At 40.0% G+C, this 24,451-nt stretch overlaps 1 protein-coding gene across 2 annotated transcripts in view; it reads right to left on the bottom strand.

Moving 5' to 3' along the window:
* The window catches only part of LOC149579614 (phosphatidylserine decarboxylase proenzyme 3-like), a 327,375-nt gene that overhangs the window by 42,650 nt on the left and 260,274 nt on the right, over window positions 1–24,451 (bottom strand). For both annotated transcript variants that reach the window (XM_089786112.1, XM_089786119.1), the window contains one exon: window positions 9,773–9,919. In XM_089786112.1, coding sequence (XP_089642238.1) covers window positions 9,773–9,919 — 147 coding nt within the window. The remainder of the gene's footprint in view (window positions 1–9,772; window positions 9,920–24,451) is intronic.

Raw genomic sequence — 24,451 nt, 5'->3', positions numbered from 1 at the left:
GGGGAGCCTTCCCTTTAAGGTAGGAGAGACTCTGTCTGACATGTTGTGGCTGGTCATCCTATTTTGCAACTGGATTTTTACCCAAAACTATCGGTTGCAAAATATCCACCCAACAATACCAACCTATTGCTGGAAAAAAAAGATTGCATATCATATATCAGACATTGCTATCCATTCAAAATCAATTTTGCACCCATGGATGGATGGTTGGTTTATAAAGTCTAGATCAAGCACAACAATATCATCTCTAGAAGCCATAATTGGAGACATTTATAAGGTGCAAACCCTATGGCAGCTATCATTAAAGTTGCAAGCATACAATTATAGATCTGTAACATCAACATATCGCTGTTGGCAATATCTATACATTGCATGATCAAATCGGCATATCAGACAGTAATCCATTGCTGAGAGCAATAAATTGATTGCATAAGCATATCATACATCAGACATTTCTAACTATTTGATATCAATTTTGGGCACAGACACACACACAAAGATGGATGGATGGATGCTAGAAATAACAATTGATATCTTGTGTAACATCTTTACTTGGTTTTAACTTTTAATCGTAGTCATTTGATATGTAAGAAGGTGGAAATGGTTAATTGTCTTGGCTTTCCAAGTTAGCAAAAAAGGGGACATTACAAATTATAATATGATGCTACATCTCTTTCTTATTTCATTGTCTCCCTCTTTAAATCAGCTATATCATCATCACTATATATTGGATTTGCATCCTCATCAACCTAATTTGAATATGAATTCATATCATTGAGGTCAAACACCTCGTGTCTCTTGTAATATCTCTTTCCACCGTATGTATACTGACTTGTGGGATGGGGGGGGACCAGAACAAAAGAACAAGTTTCTGGAACAAGAGGACAAAGGGATTTTAATTTGGGGACAATGGGCGAACGCTGGCCAGGGAAGGGGTGGGGGTGTGGTGTGGGTGGGGTTGTATACACTATATACTATATACATGGTTCTTAAAATGCTAGTTATGAAAATATGTATTGCAATATAAGATATAAAGATGTAAAAGAGTAAATACTTGAACATAAATAGTTGAATCAGCAAATAGTCAACACTAGGGCATCCCCCCATCCTTGGCCGAGGAGGCAAAATCTGGTGACACTCTCAGGAACTGGGGGACGGAGTCCCCAAGTCCCTGGTGCATCCTTGTCTCTAAGATTGAAAGATCCCTAATGGATCTCTGCTGCAAATCTGCTGTAGATTTATTTTATTTTTGTTTTTCCTGTTTATTAATGTTTTCTTGTAGAACTAGACAAAAATGCAAAAGAGTTTGTTTGTTTTTGTGTTTTTGATGATTATTCCACATAGAAATGAGAAGTAACAAATGGCAAGAAAAGAGTCTGAAAATAAATAAAAATATGCAGTAAAGTCAAAGTTGATACAAATCGTACCAAGCAGATCTCTGAATTAAAGAGCCAAATAAAAGATCCAGTACATTTTCTCTAAAAATGACACCACAACTGGCTGATGAAAACAAGCTGATAAGATGCAAGATTCTGCTGCTGAGTAACCGATTTTTCTATGTATCCAAGTGCTGCAAATGACAGAGTACGGCTGCAAGTACGGCTGCAAGAAATGACAGTGTACGACTGCTAGAATTCACCTTCCATACGCCAAAGAACATGCCCAACAAAACAAACTGTAGGCCCAAGCTGAAGTGGCGTCTACCTTCCTCCTGAATACTGTTGAAACTACTGACAAACCAATACCCAATGCTGCTCAGGGTTACGTCCCAGCCAGCAATTACCCTGGGGTTTGCATCCCAGAATGCAAATCGCTCAAGCAGAGAAAATCTGAAAAGAAGTGTTTGAAAAATATGCATAATCATGAGAAATGGTGCCCATCTCCTTATAAACCCTTGCAAAGCAATTCGAACCCTAAAGTGACCCCCAATTGGCGTTAGCTATAAAAATGAATTAAATCTTATTTTAAAGTGACCATGTCACTAGAAAATGACCTTTTCCACCATAGTAATAAATCCGCTCACCGAATTGCCCTGAGACCAAAGAGGAAGATTTAGAGAATTTCAAGACCTTTCCAACGAGCTATCATAACATGGGATACGCATCCAGATGAGGCCAAAATTCCCTTATTACTCCAAAATGGCTATTAACTTAGCCTTATTTAAATATTAAACGCTAACTTAGGAAATATTAAAAATATAACCCAAATAGCCACAAACTGCCCAACTGACATCACAAACCATAAAATCATCCTGTCACCTGTTTGTGACTGAAGTTGAAAATCAAGGATCCACTGGCAGTCTCATCCCTAAAATCTAGGGATGCTCCTAAAATTTAGGAAACAAGCCCTATCCCTCTGAAACTGAACCCAAAGGGTCATCTCATGGAAACCCAGCCCTGGGCAGGATCATACCTCCTAAAAAGTAGGAATGAACCCCATAAATGTAGGAAGTGCCTCCTAAAAACAAGGAACGTCACCCAACTGATCAATACCCACCAGAAAACCAAGTCCCCAACACTGAATAACCATACTAGGTCTCTATCCAACCCTGTCAGCCTACAAGACCCCATAATAAGCTGACTCACATGTCTCTGTTACACTGAGCTAGAGTGGGGACATGACAGTCCTCCCCTCTCGGAGATGCTTGCCCACAAGCAACTGTAATGCAGGATGTTGTAAAATGCTCTCACCCTCCCAGGTGGCATCCTCTATGGGAAGATCTCTCCATTGAACCAAATACTCTCGAATCACCCGGCTTCTCAGCCGCCGTTCCCTCACCTCAAGAATCTCATCAGGGACCAAAATCAATTTACCTTCCTCATCCATAGGAGGTAATTCGGGTGAAACTATAATATGCTGTCCAAGGGCCTTTTTCAGGCAAGATACATGAAATACATTATGAACTTTGCTGCCATGTGGTAACTCAACCTCATATGCAACCTCTCCCACTCGCCTGAGTATCTTGTATGGACCATAAAAACGTGGTTTGAGCTTCTCAGCTCCCCCCTTTTTTAGGGTGCTCTGCCGATATGGTTGTAAATGCAAAAAGACCATATCATCCACCTCAAATGCCCTCTCAATCCTGTGCTTGTCAGCGTACATCTTTTGCTAATTTTGGGCCTGCTGTAAATTCTCCCTAAGAGATCTCATGACATCCTGGTTCTCTTGTAACCAATCCTGAGCCAAGGGAACTCTACTGTCACCAAATGCCAAATCAGTGAAAGATAATGCCTCATATCCCTAGAGAGCTTTGAAAGGCGTCATGCCAATGGACATATGATGCGTAGTATTATAACAATACTCGCCCAAATGCAGCCAACGCACCCATGCTTTTTGCTGCCCTGACACATAGTTACGCAAATATCCCTCAACCCATTTGTTAACTATTTATGTCTGCCCATCCGTTTGAGGGTGGTAACTAGTACTAGGTGTTAACAAAGTACCAGCTAGTGTAAAAAGTTCCTGCCAGAAGGAACTCATGAATCTGCTGTCCCTATCACTCACAATGGTCTTTGGAAGACCATGAAGTCTAAACACCTCCTTGAAGAACAACTCAGCCACCTGTGATGCTGTAAAATCTAATGCAATGGGAAAGAAGTGGGCATACTTCGTTAGGCTATCCACAACAACATAGATGCAATCTTTCCCCTGAACCCGAGGAAGACCTGTAATGAAATCCATGGAGATCCTTGTCCACTTCTGTTCCGGTATAGGCAAGGGCTGCAATAATCCCGCTGGGTAGGTATGCTCCGACTTGTTCTGCTGACAAGTCATACACTCACGGACATGGCGTAAAACATCATCTTTGAGACTCTTCCAAGAGAATCTCTCACGTACCGCCTTGTAAGTCTTACCATATCCTGAGTGTCCGGCTATAGGAATATCATGGAGAGCATGCAAAATTTGTTCCTTCAACTGAGAACCCGGAACAAGGTAAACCCTGTCTTTATAGTAGATAATATCATCTACCACACTGTATCTGTCATCCACTATCAATCCTTCCATAATCTCATAAGCATGCTGATCCTTGGAGTATTCAACTAAAAGTTGAGCCTTCCAATCTGCTGAAATCTCGCTCAATGAACATAGGGCAGCCAATGAAGGTTTCCTAGAGAGTGCATCAGCCACATTATTATTCTTCCCCTTTATGAATTCAATATCAAAGTCATAAGCCTAAATTTTGCTAACCCATTTTTGTTGTCGATCATTGAGCTCTGTTTGATTTAGAAAATACTTCAGACTGTTATGGTCTGTTCTCACCACAAATTTACTGCCAACAAGATACTGTTTGAACTTGGCTAATGCATGCATAATAGCTAACATTTCCTTATCATAGGTAGAGTACAACTTTTCTTTGTTTTGCAACTTCCTGCTCTCATAGGCAATGGGGTGTCTATTCTGCATCAACACCGCTCCTATACCCAAGCCCGACGCATCACACTCCAGGACAAATGGCTGCGAGAAATCAGGTAGTGCCAAAACGGGGCAAGTACTCATAACTTCCTTGAGTCTATCAAAGACCCCCTGTGCTTGTTCTGTCCATCTGAATGATCCTTTCTTTGTGAGATCTGTCAAAGGTGCTGCCAGCTGTGAGAAACCCTTCACAAATCTTCTATAATAAGCACACAATCCAAGGAACCCTCGTAACTCAGTAATGTTCCGAGGGATAGGCCAATTCTGAATCGTCTGAATCTTCTCTTCATGCACCTTCACCCCCTCAGCACTGATCACATGACCCAAATATAACACCTCCCCAATCCAAACTCACATTTGGAAAGCTTAGCAAATAGAGACTGACTCTCCATTATGCTAAGTACCTCGCTGGGTCCACCATCTGACGCTGCCCTCAAAATCACCTTCTGCCTGCTAGAAAGAAACTCTAACTGCATACGGTGGTGATCAATAATGTAACGCCCAATACCCTGTAACCACTGCATGCCCAAAACCACATCATAATCTTCTATGGGAAGCACATAGAAGTCATCAATCAAAGTATAATCTCCCATCTGAATAATAAGCTGTGGAATCCGCTTGGTACAACCCAAAATGGCACCATCAACCACCTTCACTCCAAAACCACCAAACTCCTCGTACTGTAAGCCATGCCTCTCAACTAATTTTTGATCAATAAAGTTATGTGTAGCACCTGTGTCTACCAAACTGGTGATCCGCTTACCCTTAAGTGTACCTTTCAATCGGAAGGCATGAAACTTAGGATAACTAGAGAGGGTAGCCATAGCTACTTTAGCTGATGCCACAGGCTCAGCAGTGTCTAACTCCAACTGTGTCGGAAAATGCTCAACATCCTCTGTATTATCCTCAATATCAGTATCAGGAACCTCCTCATCTCCTAACTCAGAAGTCACCTCAATCAAATGAACCTTTCCTTTACCCATGCAACGGTGTCCTGGTTCCCATGGTTCTTTGCAGAAAAAACACAACTTTTTCCTCCTCAATTCATTCCTCGTCTCCTGATTCATCGAAGGAGTTTTAGATGAGGTCCCTCCTTTGTTCTATGTCGTATTGGCCTTCTGTGCAAGCCGTGAATCTCTAAATGGTTTCTTATCTGCCTAATAAGAAGTGGGAACAGTATCCAATCTCAATGTCACATCAATAACCTCCTTAAGAGTAGCTGGTTGGAAAGCACGTACCAATCCTTTTAGTCTATCCTGTAAACCCTCAATGAACAACATCACACTACGTTTCTGGGGCATATCCGGTACCATAACTGCAATATGCTGGAACTCATTAATATAGGCTTCTGCATGACCAGTTTGTTTAAGGTGAGCCAACTCCCTGTAATAAAGTTCTGTATCCTTACAGTCAAATCGTGCAATAAGTCGCTCGGTGAACTCAGCATAGGAGTGAACTAAGGCGTGATCCTGGGTGACCAATCCATGGTGCCACCAATCATAGGCAATCCCCTCTAAATGCAACACAACAAACTGAATAGCCTCACGCTTAGGCATGGACCTCAATGAAAGGTATATGTCCAGCTTGTGGACCCAAGCTCGTGCACTAGTGTCTCCTGAGCCATTATATGGGGCCAATGTAATCTTCCCAGTAGCTCTATTGAGGTCATAATTCTGTTGCTGTTGTGGTAGTCTATTACCATGATCTCCCCTAAACCTGGTTGTATCTCTACGCTGTGCACAATACTGGAGAAGAGGGAAGACGTCCCTAACCTTAGGAGGTAGAGCTCTCCACTCAGCTGTGGCCGTCAAAACTGACTCCTGAAACCCCACTTCTGGTGGTTCCACCTGCGCTGGCCGTTCACCTGGTATGAATTGGGGAAGCAATGGCCTATTCATAGTAGGTGTACGATGGCGATGCCTCCTACTGGAATGAAGGGAGCTCCCAACTGAAGAATGGGACTAATGGTTATGCTGACTACCAGCCACCGAAACTGATCTACTTTGCCTGCCTCTGTGTCCACCCATCTCCAAACCCTCCAAAGTATCCTGTAACCTGTCTAGAGCCTGAGCGATCCTGGGTTGAGTAGTGAATAGGTTCCGCACCATCTCTCTTTCTTCTGCCTCTGTAGGCATGCTGTCGCCAGCAGCACCCTGTGCCTCACCCATAGCTGGTATTTGTGCATCTCTGGCGGCCTCTGCTTGCCACTGGTTTCTCCTGCGCTCGTAGAATCTGTGTATTTCTCGACCAGGATGCATAGATTTGTATTCAATCCACCAACTAGTGACTACCCAGATGCTGAAATGATTTATCAAAAACTTTTATCCAATACCCAGATGCCAAAATCTGTTGTGACAATTTCTCACAAACCCTACAGGCTGGCAGGATGTAAGCTCTGATACCACTGAAAGATCCCTGATGGATCTCTGCTGCAAATCTGCTGTAGATTTATTTTATTTTTGTTTTTTCTGTTTATTAATGTTTTCTTGTAGAACTAGACGGAAATGCAGAAGAGTTTGTTTGTTTTTGTGTTTTTGATGATTATTCCACATAGAAATGAGAAGTAACAAATGGCAAGAAAAGAGTCTAAAAATAAATAACAATATGCAGTAAAGTCAAAGTTGATACAAATCGTACCAAGCAGATCTCTGAATTAAAGAGCCAAATAAAAGATCCAGTACATTTCCTCTAACAATGACGCCACAACTGGCTGATGAAAACGAGCTGATAAGATGCAAGATTTTGCTACTGAGTAACCAATTTTTCTATGTATCCAAGTGCTGCAAATGACAGAGTACGGCTGCAAGTACGGCTGCAAGAAATGATAGTGTACGGCTGCTAGAATTCACCTTCCATACGCCAAAGAACATGCCCAACAAAACAAACTGTAGGCCCAAGCTGAAGTGGCGTCTACCTTCCTCCTGAATACTGTTGAAACTACTGACAAACTAATACCCAATGCTGCTGAGGGTTACGTCCCAGCCAGCAATTACCCTGGGGTTTGCGTCCCAGAATGCAAATCGCTCAAGCAGAGCAAATTTGAAAAGAAGTGTTTGAAAAATATGCATAATCATGAGAAATGGTGCCCATCTCCTTATAACCCCTTGCAAAGCAATTCGAACCCTAAAGTGACCCCCAATTGGCGTTGGCTATAAAAATGAATTAAATCTTATTTTAAAGTGACCATGTCACTAGAAAATGACCTTTTCCACCATAGTAATAAATCCGCTCACCGAATTGCCCTGAGACCAAAGAGGAAGATTTAGAGAATTTCAAGACCTTTCCAACGAGCTATCATAACATGGGATACGCATCCAGATGAGGCCAAAATTCCCTTATTACTCCAAAATGGCTATTAACTTAGCCTTATTTAAATATTAAACGCTAACTTCGGAAATATTAAAAATATAACCCAAATAGCCACAAACTGCCCAACTGACATCACAAACCATAAAATCATCCTGTCACCTGTCTGTGACTGAAGTCGGAAATCAAGGATCCACTGGTAGTCTCATCCCTAAATCTAGGGATGCTCCTAAAATTTAGGAAACAAGCCCTATCCCTCTGAAACTGAACCCAAAGGGTCATCTCATGGAAACCCAACCCTAGGCATGATCATACCTCCTAAAAAGTAGGAATGAACCCCATACATGTAGGAACTGCCTCCTAAAAACAAGGAACGTCACCCAACTGATCAATACCCACCAGAAAACCAAGTCCCCAACACTGAATAACCATACTAGGTCTCTATCCATCCCTGTCAGCCTACAAGACCCCATAATAAGCTGACTCACATGTCTCTGTTAGACTGAGCTAGAGTGGGGACATGACAAAGATGTGGGGCAAAAATGTGGGGATGCGTCTCTGTGCTACTATGGTTTCCACATATTCAATCCAGGAGGAATTAGTATCCTAACTAATTCCCATAACCTATAGTTGGTGAAAGCGAATCAATTAATTTAATTATTTACCATTACCCATGAAAATTCACTAACGAGAAAAACTCTTTAATTAATTTAAGAAAGTTCATGAAGTGACTTTTATGGTTATTTGAATGAAGTTTTAATAGTCACTTTATTATTTCCCCAAGCTTAAGTTTAAATCAGAAAAGAGAGGGAAAACCTAACAAGTGTCTAAAAGCTTCACCACTGGTTTTAAAATAGCACTTTGGGCCTCATTTGATTTATCCTTGGTTGTTTTTCTGATATCATTTTAGAGAGCTTCTTGGACCTTGTAACCCTAGGAAGAAAACCCTAAGGGATTGTTGGTTTAGGTTTAGGTATCACCCAGATATTTCACAGTGCCTCCAATGTACCATATTATGAAATTTCTGAGTTATCTTTTAGAGACAAATTTCCTAATTTTGAAGATGATGCAAATATTGGTTGTAAATTGTAATAGTTCAATGCCATATGTATAATACAATATCTAATAGGGATGAAGGTGTATATTTCCTAATCTTTTGTTGGACACAAATTTTGTTTGGGTTGAAGAGTAGCTGCAAAGATATGCTACCTTTCGAGGAATTCAAATCTGATGGAAATTTTGTGTGAGCATGTAAGGGATGTTAAGGGCATAGCAGTTAGTGAGGGTTGTGATTACTCTGAAAGAATGACACTAAGTTTGGTGCTGGCTATATGAGGTGGAATTGAGGCTAAATGTAACGTAGCAGTTCAAAATCACATTGGTAGCACACTCACGGGAGAATGGATTCATAGCATTGACTTAAAAATATTAGTCATAGTGTTGAAAATCCAAATAAAGATGATTTCCATTGTCCTACACGACTTTAATAATTTTCAAAGAATTTTTTTTGTTTTTATCAGTAACAAGCCAAAGCCAAGATTAATTATTATTATTATTATTATGTTTTGTGATTAATTATTATTATTGTTTATTAAGTTCGATTAGACTTGAACCCAAGACCTCCCAATTATGAGGCTCACAATTTACCATTGTGTTGTAGGCTCTTGCCTAATTTTCAAGGAAATCTTGCTATGCAACTTAAATAAAGAATTAATTGTTTCCAAGAGGATAAATACTTTTTATTCTTGGGACAAGGATCACATGATTTCTTTTTCAGCTTTCATAGGAAGAAAATCCACATGTTATTACAGGTCTCAGCTGATATAACTAACATTCATTTTATATGTAATCTATGATACATATATTCAACCGAAAACAAATATAGACAATATTCATATAGGTAAATATACCTACAAAAGGACACGCATAAATGTGATATCCCAGAATTTCAATCACCCATGATCCCTACATAGAAATATGTTAAAATCGAATTGTTTTGTTATTTCTTGCTATTTATTTAGAAGGACCAAAGGATGATGGATTAAAGTTTTACCTTTATCCAAAATCGTTTACTGTAATCCTGGGACTTAAATGCCATAAGTCGTGAATCGGCACCACAAACAGCTACATGGTCATTATCTTCATATGCAATTGGCCGACAACCTGGCTTAAGCTCTCTTGTGAAGAACTCATTGAATGTCTGCAAGAGATCAAAAAGGCATTTTCAACAAATGTGTGGATTTCAAATAGTTAGATGTTAGTAATTGAGGAAAGAAAAAGGACTATATTCATAAAATCACAACAGATTGGAGTGCTCAGAATAGGCCATAAGAAAACAAATATTTTAAAAAGCAATCATAATTTGAAGAATAAGATCCTCTGTAGCATACTGAATGATAGTTTTTATTCTTGAATATCAGAAAATCAGTACTCATTATTTTTTTTAATAGAAAATCATCTATTGTGATCCCTAACATTTTCTGCTAAGAAGTACTACTTAAGAACAAACTCATTCTTCCATGTACATAGAATTTAAATAATCATATAACATAGATGCCTTGAGGATTAAACTCCTCGTGCAATAACATGGTGTATTTGTTTATGTTTGTGTAAAATGTTGTATTCAAATTCATCCTTCCTTATCTTAGGAACATAAACGCAAATGGCAGGGAACAAGCTACGACATGTACAGACCTCAAATGCAGATATTGTATTGTTGTGTACAAATTACCACCTATCATGTTTACACAAGCAGTCAGTAATTATTAAGTACCAAGTCTCTGCACAAATATTACCATAAATACATAATATGTATGATGGATACCAGTGTACCTTAAAATTCAATATACAACAATAGAGAAGAATATTCTTGAGATAAAGTAGCAAAAAATAGTACTAATATCCTTTCATGATGTCCTAAACCAGATATTATATGGTTCTATGATCCTATAACTAATGAATGCATTATATAAGCCTCTCATTTTATAATTCTAGTGTTAAAGAAAATCCTCAAGAATCTTACCACTTATTAAGCCAACAATTATCCAATGGAGATTTCTCCACAACTTACCCATTTGACCGTTATACAAGTTACCCATCAAGCCCCTCTTTTCAAAACATAGGTTATGTGTGTACAACACATCACCTACTCTTTAACCTTGTATAATCATGTTTTGTTTGTGAAAAAAGAGAAGTATACAACCATCCTTCCACATGATAATTTCATCGATAATATTTTCAATGGTTGCACACTTGCTCTATGCTACTACAATTCCCTAAAGATTCAAAATTGTTGATCATTTTGTAGAAGTTGCCTCTTGGATTTCATATCTCTACATAATTCTTGACCACTATTTTTTGTGTACACCATATTGTCAGTCCTTGATTCTCCTTGTTATGTCTCCATGATTGTAGCATCTTGTGATGATGTGGATGCAAATATGTCGAAAGGCTTAAACCCCTATTTTATTACTACCTTTCCCTTCATCAAGTTTTTCCACTAGTTATTTTTTACTCCTAAGTACTTGGAGGAAATATGCTTCATAAAATTCCAATAGGTGGGGCTTTTATTTGGTATTTTGATGAGTATGAAGTTCAATTTAAGACCTCATATAGTCAAGCAAAAGCTTACTTATGTGTTGAGTTTCTGTGAGATTAAAATATGTGAATAGTGAAATAAGAAGGGTTTACGAAAAGAAAATATCATGGTATTCATTACAGAACAAGACAACATAAGATCAATTTATTAACATCGAACAAAAGATCAACAAGAGGGTCCAGGGACTGCTGAAACAAAGGAGAAAAACAGCCCACAATAGGAGCACCAAATGGTGTCCGGGGAGCAAAACAGAACAGAAAAACAAGAGCAAGAGGAAAGGTCACCAAATCAAACAGTCTAGCTAGTTGCTCCACGCAACTGGAAATAGTCCAGAACCAATGGATAGACCCTACGGCAAGAAAACCCAAGCCATCTCCGAGGGCCACTGGAAGAACTAGAAGGTCGATGCTGAGTGGAAGAGCTGTGATGTCTAACAACCCTGGAGGACCTAGAAGGAGGATCAAGTGGCTGCTTGATACCCTGTGTGGGAGAAACCACCACGAGAATGAGGTAATAGGCTGATTGGACTGCGATCCCAAGGGAAACAACTGCTGCAGAGTGAGGTCCTTGAGCTTCTTAGCCTCCTGAAGATAGAGGATGAGACACCTCTGATCCGTATATCTAGAAAAGGATGGGAGAGACTAAGTCTCCCTGAATAAGCAATAGAATCTCCCTTTGATCTCATAGTAGATGGGGCAGCGAAAAATAAAGCCAGTCTCCATCTCAGCCTCCTCCATATCACAAAGCTAGCAGATCGCGTCATCCCTGGCCAAATGATGGCAGATTTGAATAGGTAACTGATGTGAACCCTCTCTGAATGAACTAAGAGAGATATGGAGCGCATGTGACCAGCCATGAGATAGGTATGAGGGGCAGAATACAATCCTGTCCTGTAACTTTAGCAAGTGTTCCACATAGAATGTCATTCTCAAGTGAAGCCCCCCAAGGGACTTACCCAAGTCGTGAGAATATATTGTTTGTAATATCCATCCTAAATGCCAATCCTGTTACCAAAGAAGAAATTGATGTTGCATGTGAAAGGGCAAAATGAAAATATCATCCTTTAGCAAAGAAAACACCAATTAAAAATATTACAATTTCAAAATAGCCTCCCAACACCCTTTCCTAGAGACACCCTCTATCCAAGATAGAAATCACTTTCCTTCGACAATTGTGACCCATTGGTTAGGAAACTTTAAAATGAAGGATGAGATATTGCACAACAAAAAGTTGTGCGATCAATTTATGCCAATGGTCTTCCTTTTCGACTTGGTGACATCCCCTAATTGGTGGGAAATGGTAATGAAAGTCAATGATGCACCTTCAAGTTTTACAGGTCTTGGGTATAACAGATGTGCGCCAACCGTATTAGAAAAAGAAAAAGAAATTGTAAAGAAGTCACTCAAACTAATTAGAAATTCTTGGATTGAAATAGGAATCTATTATTTTTGATGGATGGAAAGATTGCAAAAATCGGCCTACAATAAATATTTTTGCAATGTCACCCAAAAGGGCACTGTTATTGAAGGTAATTGATTGCGAGGGACAAATCAAGGATGCATAATTGATTTTTAAAATTCTCATTGAGCCCCCAGAGATGGTGGATCTTGAAAAATGTTGTCCAATTAATTGTGAACATGTGTATGACTTTGACATAGAATTGGTTAAGGGGAAATGAATATTATTGCTGACATCTACTCTTTCTAGGAAGCTCTCTATTTGTTCTCTTTCAGATATTTCAACTTATTGGAAACCTCGCTTTTGGTTGAGCATTCAAATACACATTTGAATGTCAAGTTATTGATGAAAAAATTTAGGATGACAAGTGCACAGAAGTAGATGATATGATTTAGAAAATATTTTGAAAACCATCTATTATAATCCACTAGTAGGGCATCCATGCTTTTTTAAACTTACAAGCAAATCAAAGACATGCTTTTATGAAAGGTGCTCAACGATGATGTCTGAGGACATGTCTAAGAATAAATTGTCAATAAAACAAGTCATAATATATTTTGCCCTACTCCAGAAAAGAAGAGTATAGACAACAAACTTCATCAATTGTCAATTTAAGGTGTAGGGAAGAGACTATATTTGGGGTAGTTGATTGGTTGACCAAGTTTACTCATTTCTTTGTTATTTTAACAAAAATTAAGGCACAATGTATTGTAATTTTTTCTTCCCAGTGGTATTCAAACTCCATGGAATTAGTGATTAAGATAATGTATTTTTTAGTATCTTTTGGCAAGAACTATTTAGATTGGTTGGCATAGAAATTGACCACTAGTACAAGTTACCACCCATGGACTGATGGGAAAACAAATATAGTAAATAAATGGGTGGATGGATATTATATTAGCTATGTGTTGGAGCAATAAAAGGCTTGGATTAGGTGGTTGCATTTGGGTGAGCACTATTATGATACCATTTATCACATGCTGATTAGGATGATCCTTCAAAGCTTTATACGGATATGATGCACTATTGTTTCTGGATTTATCTTTCGGTGATAGAAAGGCTCCCAAAGCTAAGGATTGGATCAAGAGAGCTGGAACATCCATAAGATACACAAGCATTATCTTCAAAGTTTCTTGAAACAATAAAAAATACATGCAAATAGGCACAAATTTGAGTCATCCTTAAAGAAAAGTGATGAATTCAAGTTAAAATATCACTTCTATGGCCCTTATAGGATTGTTCGGTAACATATGAACTTAAGCTTTCGGAGATGCTCAAAATTGATGTAATGTGTTCTATGTTTCATGTGTCAAGAAGGCACTAGGGAAGCAGAGCACATTGTCATCTAAGCTTCTACCTTGAGACATGGAAGGCAGAATGGTATTGGAACCTGAGGAAATTTTGGACATCAAAGATATGGTTGAGGAGAAAAGTGATTCAAGAGTATCTCATCAAAAGGAGAGACTTGCCAATAGTGCATGCCACTTTGAAAGAGTGATCAAATTCTTTAGCATCCTTATCTACAATTGCCTGAGAGAAACCAATTTTGGGAAGTGAGAATTGAATTTCCCCTTCAAAGGAGTGGCCTTGGAGGGGATTCCCCCTATCTTACTCCTGTAGGCTGAAGTCCATGATAAAGGGAATAATTTAAATTAATTATTCAATATTATCTAATTAAATAAATTTTGGGGATAGTTTAAATAAATGAATTTAATAATGTGCTATCAGGTGACATAAGCAAATATTAAAAGGGAACTATTAGGGTCACTTAATTTTTTGAACTTAATGAAATATTAAAAAATGCAAGAATTTAAAAAGTCCTTTGAGATGTTTCTAGGATAAATATAATATTACAAGTTGAGGATTATTTAAATATGGTTGGATTGTTTCTTCTAAGTGGATTTTGGAGAACTCTTGAGGAACCAAACCCTAGGATGAAAACCCTATTGGATGTTGATTTTAATAGTGAACCTATCTGCCTTAGCAAATTGTTAAAGATTTCTTTCAAATTTCTTACATGGACATAACGGTTTACATTTTAAAATTAGTGAAGTCATTCAAAAGACAATTATTTTGTAAAGAGCTGCAAGCAAGGAATTTGTGTGCCATTATATAATTTATTTGGCAAAGACCATCGGAATGTTAGTGGATGGATTTCTTTGCATATGCTGGCTGCGCCAAACTTGAACTGACTGATTTCTTTATGGAACAATGTTCCAAGTTGAAGCAATGAAATGTTTACCCTCGTTGGGTAACAGAGACTAATTGCACACAAAAAGTAAAGTACTCAACATGAAATGTGAAGGAAGATAATAATAATATATTCATTCATTGATCACTGTACACAATGTACTCCATACCAACATGTCTCAAATAAGGAAATGATGCATACATATAGCATCCGAGGGGTTGCGAGGAAAACTGTTGCGACTGGGTAACTCCCTCAGATGTGCCAACTACCCAATAACCCAACAACATCATCCCCCCCAAAAGAGTCGTCCCTTGGCAACTCACAACTAACAAAATAGGAGATAACTATCTAAATACATCAAGAAAAACAAAGACTATGGGGTGAGGTTGTGTCCCTAGAGTGTTCAGCAACTGACACAACTTGTAGACCTAATCTGTGCGGATGCACAAATCCTTTTGTGTCTTCGTGTTAACCTCCATAACATCCTTCAGTAAAAGTGTTGCCTCCATGGCCCCGGCTTCCTTCTACAGACAAGCTTCTTTAGCTTCCTGTAGCCCCTTTTTAGCCTTTTCCTTGTCCTGCAAGAGCATTTCTCACTCTCCCACTCGAGTTGCCTGTTGGCTAGCCAAGTGAGTGGCTAGCTCCTCCCGAGCCTTTGCCTCCACCTCTCTAGACCTCTCAACTACTACTTTGTTTGCAGCCGCACACTGCTGAGCATAGTAGGCGTCTTTATACATCGGTACTATCTCATATGCAAGCCTTTCCATGGTGTTGGTGATTGGTCCCAATTCAGGTTTTGTAGCCTAGTCTGCCAGCATTATTGGCGTCTCTATTGTTGGCCACCCTCTTGCCTCAAAGCAAGAGTGGAACTATTCCGGGCACGTTCGTTGTATGTAGGTTTGGATCAGCTGCAGTTCCCTTGTTCTGGTAAAAGCATTATGTCCAAGTACTCAACCTCTTTCAAGCACATCCTCCAAATCCCTAATGTATGTTGTGGATCTCTCTTCATCTGACCCATAGGAGAACCTCTCCTCATCCTCCTACTCAACCTGCTGGTCTATATCAATCACCATTCCTCGTGTGGCAACTACATCCACCTCCAACGTGGCCCCCTCATCTCCTGGCACACCCTTGGATAGTGGAATCCCTATTTCCTATGCTGCTGCTGGTATTCTAGCCAAAACTTCTTATCATCTTGGAGACTGAATGGAGGGACTGACATCTGCAGGAGTGAGCCATAATTGTTGTCGCAAGAACATACTCACTTTGTCAATCACCTGGACCTCCTATGCCTCTGGTTGTGCCAATTGCGCCATGCTCACTATTTCGACTAACAAGGTAGAAGCAATGGTGACAACCACCTCTGTGCCAATTACCTATGATTTGACCTGGGGCTGTAGTGATCTTCTCTCCTCTCCCTCTAACTCTCGGTGCATCTCCATCGAACTCTAGTGATTTTCCCTTTTGTCTTTAATGATATCACCATGGGTGAGACCCATTCACTTGTTTCAACTTGAAATATGATTCCTGCCTCCAACTTGTGTTGGATCTCTTCGTTAACCCTAGCTATGTAACTCTTGTTCATTCTGTACAGTCTTTTCTACATGAGTACCACACTAGGCACTTCGGGTATATGGTGCACACACAACTCTAGTGGTACACCCTTCAAGTCCTTGTAACTCTACGCAAACACATCTTTGTACTCCATGAAGATTTTGAATGTTGTGGCCTTCAACACAAGATTCCAATCATTGCCAACTAGGATGTTGTGTGGACTCTCTTCGTCCCCAAGGTTTGTGACACGTACGGATGGTTCTTTGTATTTGATTAGTTTCCCTGCATCGAAGTTGTCAGCAAGACTTTCATTCACCCGGGCTTCTCCTTTATACTCTCTGAACTCCAGTGGAAAAACCTCCTCTTCTGCATCCATTCCTTCTACACCTAGCATGTTGTAGCTTAGAAGTAACTCGAAATCTTCCATTTGCCAATGGAAGAGGTTGTTTAAGGAGTCTAAGTCATCTTCCAAACATTGTTCAAGTTCTAGCATGCCTTCATCATTAGGCTCCATCATCTCATCCCTTGTCCCTTCCCCTAGATTTTCCATTAGACTTAAATTTTGACACCATCTCCTCACCAATTTGTGTCCGAAGGTCGATAATGAACTTCCTTTTGTCGCTCTCCAATGAAAGTGCATTTCTCTTCCAATTGTGGTATGCCCTTACTGTTAATAGACATCCCCTTCTGAGAATGGCATCATATCCCTTCTTTAACGAAATCACAACAAAATCTAACACAAATGGCTGAGTTCCAATCGTGACTAGCTGAGCCATCAATGTTCCTAGAGGTTTGATCCCATACTAGTCTACACCAAGTAAGTTGAAGGTAGGGGGCCACAAGGTAGGTTTCCCAGGTTTCTTCTATGTCTCCTCCGGAAGCACATTCACCCCCGACCCTCAATCAAATATGGTATCGATGAGGACTGTCTTGAGGATAGCCATCTCCACTACCGCGGGGTACCATCCACTGTTTAATGCAATTAGCATAGGGTCTACTGTTGATCCTCCCAAAACGTTTGGTTGTTGTACGGTGTTGGCGCTTGGTTGTGCAGTGCAGGTGTTAAGTAAGGCTGTCTTCAACTAGGGTAAGGTGTGGATGTCTTGTAATTTAATTAGAACCTCCATTTGCAATATCCGCCCTATTATTTTATTCTCCACCTCTGTTCGTCCAGAGTTACTTGTAGCCATAGGTGTATCTCCCTTTGCTTTCGTTGCCTTCTCTATTTCTTCTTTTGCTTCCTGTACTCTCTGTTTCTCTGTATGAGGATCAGGGTACATGGTTTGGTTTGCTTGGTTACGAGTGACTGTCAATACTTCTTCCTCCTCAATGTTGAGTAAGTTGACTCAAGGCTTCGGGCAGTTGGCTTCTTCGTGATCTCCGGGCACCATCAACACAACTTCTGCGGTGTGTCACTCTTGTCGTAGTCTCGGGTGAAGTGGCCCCACTAGTTGTACGCCTGACATTGAATCATCAGCTAGCCCTTCGAATCATATTGTATCCAACTTTTATTTTCGTTACCTCCTCTTCCTCATCACCGGTTATTTCGGAACCCACCAGATGATGCATTGTTTAATTGTTGGTTGGCGGCCCCGGAGGTAGATGGTTGTGCCTGAGTGAAAAGGACTTGCGGTCCTCTTGTCTTTAAGTTATACGTGCATTCCTTGGTGGAATGGTCCATCACCTAACAGATGTCACAGTGACTTTTGGGACACGCTCATTTTGTGTTCGTTCTCTTTGCATTCCGTGCACCACATTTCTCCTTCGTCATTTCACCTTGCACCTCCTTTGATTGTCTTGAACTCCCGCATCATGCATTCCATATCCTTTGTAATGCTTGTACCTTTTTATTAGATTCATCCTCACTGCTACTATCCTCGTTTGAGGATTCGTTGCTCTAGGATGATGACTAGCTTTTCTTTTTCTTCTTTAAAGTTTTGCTTTCACTTTCCAACTTCATCACTCTATTGTACGCATCATTGTATGATGTCGACAGTACAATCCTCATTTTTCTTCTCAGAGATGTGTTTAATTCGTCAACAAATCGTCTCTTCTTTAATTCATTCGCTAGTTGGGTTTCCATCTTTCCAAGGAATTCCTTCAACCTTCTATTGTATGCTTGGACAGTTTCCTTCTTTCCTTGCTTAGCACTATAAATCTCTGTGGCGATCTCATTGTCATCTTGAAGCAGTTTAAATTCTGCTTGGAATTCTTTCCTGAGATTGTCCCATGTATTTATTTTTGCTTTGTCCATGTCTGAATACTAGTCGATAGCAACACCCCGTAGTGTTGTAGGAAATTGTTCAACCCATTCATCTTTGTCAGTAAAACCATTTGCCGCCTAGATAGTTTCACACGTACAACAATGTCTAACAGGATCTTCCTTCCATCACCAGTAAACTTGAGTAATTTCTATTTCGGCCCTGCCATAACTGACACCCACTGTAGTGCTATAGGTGGCTGTTGTGTCTGTAACAATTGTTGTTGTTGTGCGTGCACTTCTTCCTGTGTGTAATGCGGTGTGATAACTTCTGCGAAGAGGCGTGGTCTACTATTGAACTATACTCACTCGAATGGTGTATTTGAGACAAAGTAATCACCGTGCGCTCTTGCTCCTTCAGCACCTTGAGCCACATTGGTTCCCTCTTTATTTCTGTTTGCATTCTCCACCTGTGGCGTATGTAAGTTCAAAAACTCCTCCCTTGTCTTCTCAACCAAATTCAGCCTTTGAAGCGTCTCTTCGAGTGAGTCCTTGGTAATTTTCGCTCGCAAATGGTTAGGCGAACCCTGCTCTCTGTTCAGTGCACCTCCTGTTGCACCGATGTCACCCTCTATGACCCCACCATCATACCTATTAGCGAGTTGCCTAAGCCTTTGTTGTCGCTTGACTTGTTGTGCAAAGACCAAAGCTCTTTGTGCGGCGTAATATCATCATTATTTTGTTCATTTCTATTTTTGTTTTTGTTTAATTGATTTGGCATTAATCTTCAAGAAACATCATAGTTAACAAGAACAATTTTATTTATGTAAGTCTTCGTACATCATTATGTTCGTTTGTGTGACCATTTCATTACAGAGGTTAGTGTTCTTTTTCACTCACACCCTACTCACGTTCCCAATGGCCTAGGGCTCATGGGTGGGAGCTTCGGTTATTTCCATCATGCTCTTTTGTTTCCTGACACTTGCATTCCTTGAAGTTCCAAAGGGTCTGCTTCCTTCGCTGCTCTCGCTCGATCTCCTCGCATTGTTGTCTCTGTGCCAGAAAGGCTTGTGCCAATAGTCTGGAAATTGATGCAACAGTCGGTTAGTGGCAGGGCTCAGGTTCAGTGAGTCCCAGACAATGTCCTTCGGAACTTCTTCCTGTATAGTTTCTCTCTGTACGAAGGTTTCAATACTCGAGTGGAACAAAATGTGGAAGCTTTTTGCCAATTCATACTCCTCTTCGAACAACTTGGGTATTCCGTTTTCGTTAACTCTCATGTTCTCCTCCAGAGGTATTCCCATTTACTCTATTTGTGGCATGCCATTGGTTGCGTCGCTTTCCCCAAATTTGAAATGGCAACGACGCCAAATGTTTACCCTCGAGGGGTAGCAGAGACCAATTGCATACATAAAGTAAAGTACTCAACATGAAATGTAAAGGGAGATAATAATAATATATACATTCATTGATCACCAGACACAATGTACTCCATACCGACATGTCTCAAATAAGGAAATGATGCATACATCTAGTGTCCAAGGGGTTGTGAGGCGAACTGTCATGACCGTCTAACTCCCTCAGATGTGCCAACCATCTAACTACACAATAACCCGACAACATGAAAGACTACATATGTGTTGATTGATGAAATATACCCACTACAAATTTGCCTTGGGATATTGAATTTTGTTTGCAAATTTAAATCTCTGAGCAGCGTGAAGAAATGTTTTTGGATTTTCTAATATTCTGATTTTTAAAATTTTTTTTGTGTTTTCAATTGTTTTGATATTTTTCTCAATATGAATGTGTTGAATGCTAAATGTGATTGCGCTAAATAAAGAGTTGGATTTTCTATGATAAACCAACATATTCTTTAAGAATTAATTAACAATAAATAGAATTATAGAAGCTGGGTGAAAATTCCAGGACAAGATATAGAACTATGGAAGCTGGGAGATTATTCCCACTCTAATCTGGGCAGGTAGGCTGCTGCTGGTGAGGTTCTGAGCATCAAACTATGTCTAATCTGTAGCATGTAGCCTCCAGAATTAATGCAGGTGGCTGGAAAAAGGCTGGGCGTCCATTCACCAAGTTGTTGACTGTGGGCACCCTGAACTGCTTGATTTGTCCTCCAAATTGAAGTTAGCGGTCAAAACAATGAAGGATATGTGATTTTATAAAGTGAAGTCTCTCCAAACAAGCACGTGGACTGATTCTGATAAATGCTGGGCAAGTGAGGGCGATTGAACTGTTATATTAGTCCTCCAGAATTACCATTAAAGGCTGAAATGATGCATGTGACTCTGTGTCAATCTGGCTAATGTCTTTCAACCACAAATCTGCTAAGTAGAATCAATTTCATTCCTCTATTGCATCCCCATCTGCAAATATTAATACCACTGATTTGAAAGGCCAATTCTGGGTGGTGAACAGATAGCTGGAAGTCCACCAGGCAAATACATGTCAATGGTAATCTCCAAGTCTGCTGTGCGGTAAATGTCTTGGTTATTTTGATGTGCAAATTGCAAATACGCCCGAGTCTATCACGTCCCCTTCTCTATAATAAGTTGAACACCTGCTGGAGGAGATGGGGGCTACATCCTACCTATAGACCCAAGTGTTTGACATTCTCAGGCCTCCAAATGCTTGCACATGTTGTTCACAGAGCCAGCATTTTCCAATAATAAAAGTGATATTCTATCACCACAAAATGGACCGCCAAACACCTTTTATCATCCCAGCTGAAGATTTGATCCACAAATCTCTCCTGCAATTGAGTGTTTGCAGCCCAAACCTAGCCTTCACTTCACCCACGCATGGAATATTTGATAGAAAATGAACTCTTTTGTAAAGTTCAACATCCAGATTATTTAATAATTACACCGAATGCATACCCTTTCCGAAGTTCGACCAACTTCAAAGTTATATCTACAGTCAAAAGCTCACTAGAACCAATGCAAGACGATTGATATGAGTATGTTATTTTTCATCTAAGTTACCGATTCAGGTGCAGATCTGGATGCGGATGTGAGAAGCGGGTACAAGCAGGTACATGGATGCACAGAATTTGTTTTTTTGGAGGATGCAGATGCATTTGGATATGTGTATTTGTCTATATTATATACATATATATGCCAAAAAATGCATTTTATTAATCTTGAATATTGAATAAATGGATTGTTCTAGAGTAACAAATTCACAGATATTGCCAAAATCTTCAGTCAAAAACCACAGATCTCCTGAACTAAAAACAACATTAGATAGTATTGCATCTTTAGTCTTATCTATTATCTCCTTAGCATTTGTAATGGAAGACACCAAGTACAGAAAAATTTAAAAGCATAGTAGAAATTGATCTCTGGATTTAAATCTGCTGCCACACAACCTCTCAGACACATTTTCTGCTTGTAACACAAGACAATGCTCTGCAAATGCCCTCCATATGCGAAGTAACCAATAATTGTCAACCTTCAGATTTAGCAATTAAGAATTCTTTCTTCTCTGCAAGCCTAAACTGGACATAAATCTTAAGTTTTAACCAAATAATAGAAGCATATGCTTGTGGAAGCCACCGGGAAATGTCTCCCAGACATTTGGATGCTTAGGAGGCACTTCCAGCTAGCTTCTGCAAGCATTTACCTCGGCATCCGCCTCGACAGGCAACCACTTCCACCTCTAGGCCTAGGATTCCTGCTTTGGCTTCTAAGTTTTTCGTATATTTGACTGCTGCTACCGGTTTGTCAATTGCTTTTCATTTACCTTACCACTGCTTCTGGTACAATTATTATGGCTCTTTTTATGAAGCAAAAAGGAAGGTCTATATAGAGTGGAAATATGACTCAAGATAATAGAGATATGCAAATGATATAGAACAATGCAATTGAGATACACAAGTAAAACATAGAATGTACCTTTAATACCACAATACCAGGAAGCAAGGAAATGGTTTCTTTATTAATACCAAAAACATCCTCCATACGTTGGCAATATTCCAAGTACTTATAGAAGGGTCGGTTGGTTGGGAGAACCAAATGATGCATTCCCTCACTTCCTAACTACCTAGTCCAACTAAGCTTTAACAAGTACTAAACACAGTAGTTACTTTATTCTGACTACATCTATCCCACTAAACAATAGAAGTCATCTTCCAGACGACTTTTGAGCATGAAAACAACATAAAGAACTTTGACTTTAAGAAGAGGGATGGGAGGACATCCTTGTACTCGGAGCTCCCCGTAGCCATTGCAGGTCATGTTCAGCTGTCTTTTGTTTTGTTTGAATGCCTTGTAGTACCCTTAAGGTGTCCATCTTTTTTGCTTCTGCTATGGCGACCTTGCTTTCTAATTCAGCTTTCTCTATCTTCTAGGTCTCCTCCATGGCAACTTTTTCTACTTTCCACTGATCTTGAAGAGTTTTCCTTTCCAGCCCCCACACCTTAGCCAAGTTTTTTCCTTGTTGAAGTTCCAAGAAGGTCCCCCGAAAGGCAACTTCCATAGTTACAAGGGCCTCCATGAGAGGCAGAAATTGTTCCTGTCCACCAGAAATGATAGAATTGCTTGTCCATGTAACGGCCATGTCCTCCTAGGAATATCCACCCTGCTCTAATAGTCCCCAATCTATATGGCAACAAGTCTGCATAAATGCGGCCAATGCTTCTTTTGCTATTATGATAGCTTCCAAATTTCAAGACTTAGCCTACTGCATGAGCTCCTTAGTAGAATACTCCATGGCATGTAATTCATTGAGAAATAAGTCTGCCTTGGCTGCAAAAGAGGTCGTGTCAAGAGGCTCCCCACACTTGCTTTGTATCTCAATTTGCTCCTCATCATCTACCAATAGAGGGGAGGATACCATGCCTTCTTCCTCAAGTAATCTGTTAGCCTCCTCCAGGACCGTATCTGCCATAGTCATAGCCATCATACTCTCCTAAGGGTGAATTTCTCCCTGGTTATCCACTACTCATGTCAACTACACCACGAGGGCAACTCAATGTACTACTTCTGGCCCTAGAGGTGTTTGCAACCTCACCTTATGTGCACACTTTGTCTGGCATCTCAAATCTATTACTTTGGTACGGGTGTGTTGTCTGGGGCGATTAGTTGTGCCACCCTCGGAAGTGATAATCTTGAAGCCCCCCATGTCGAAATTTGTTGCCTATCGCCTACTCCTTGGACTCTCTCCTAGTTTGGGGTGAAATTATCTACTGTAGCCGTTCCTTCGGGTTCACCAGTCATGCTTATGTTATGGTAAATCTCCAGAGATTCTAATATTCTAGTAGGAAGTGGCCCCTCCGCGAGTGGTAAAAAAACTTCTCGTGGGGTCCCCTGCAGGTGACTTAGGCGGATTACTACCTTCTGAAAGTCTGAGGAAGATGAATCTGTATCATTGGCCTCTTCTTCTAAACTATCTTCATCCTCCTCATCCTCTTCAAGTGTCTCAGCCACAACTGCCTGTTTCAGTTTCTTTTTTTTTGGTTTGCCACCGCTGTGAAATCCTACACTCATGTTGTCCATATGGAGCCAGCATGTCATAGCAAGCTTTTAGGGTTCCACCCTATTGGATGGTATCAATGTCCCTCGATGCTTGCTGCTCACTTGAGTCTATACTGCTTCTAAAAATAAAGCCACAGCATGATGGGGCATAAAAAAGGCTTTGTGTTTCAACTACATGAATTCCTGAAGTCTGTTAGAAAGAAATTGAGCTCAATTATATGCCTGTCCTTTATATA

This window comes from Cupressus sempervirens, chromosome 1, assembly GCF_028749045.1.
Source record: "Cupressus sempervirens isolate cs-2001-9-10 chromosome 1, ASM2874904v1, whole genome shotgun sequence".
In the NCBI taxonomy this organism is placed as follows: domain Eukaryota; kingdom Viridiplantae; phylum Streptophyta; class Pinopsida; order Cupressales; family Cupressaceae; genus Cupressus; species Cupressus sempervirens.
Note: the sequence above shows the minus strand (reverse complement) of the source record. Positions and strands in the feature narration are given on the sequence as shown.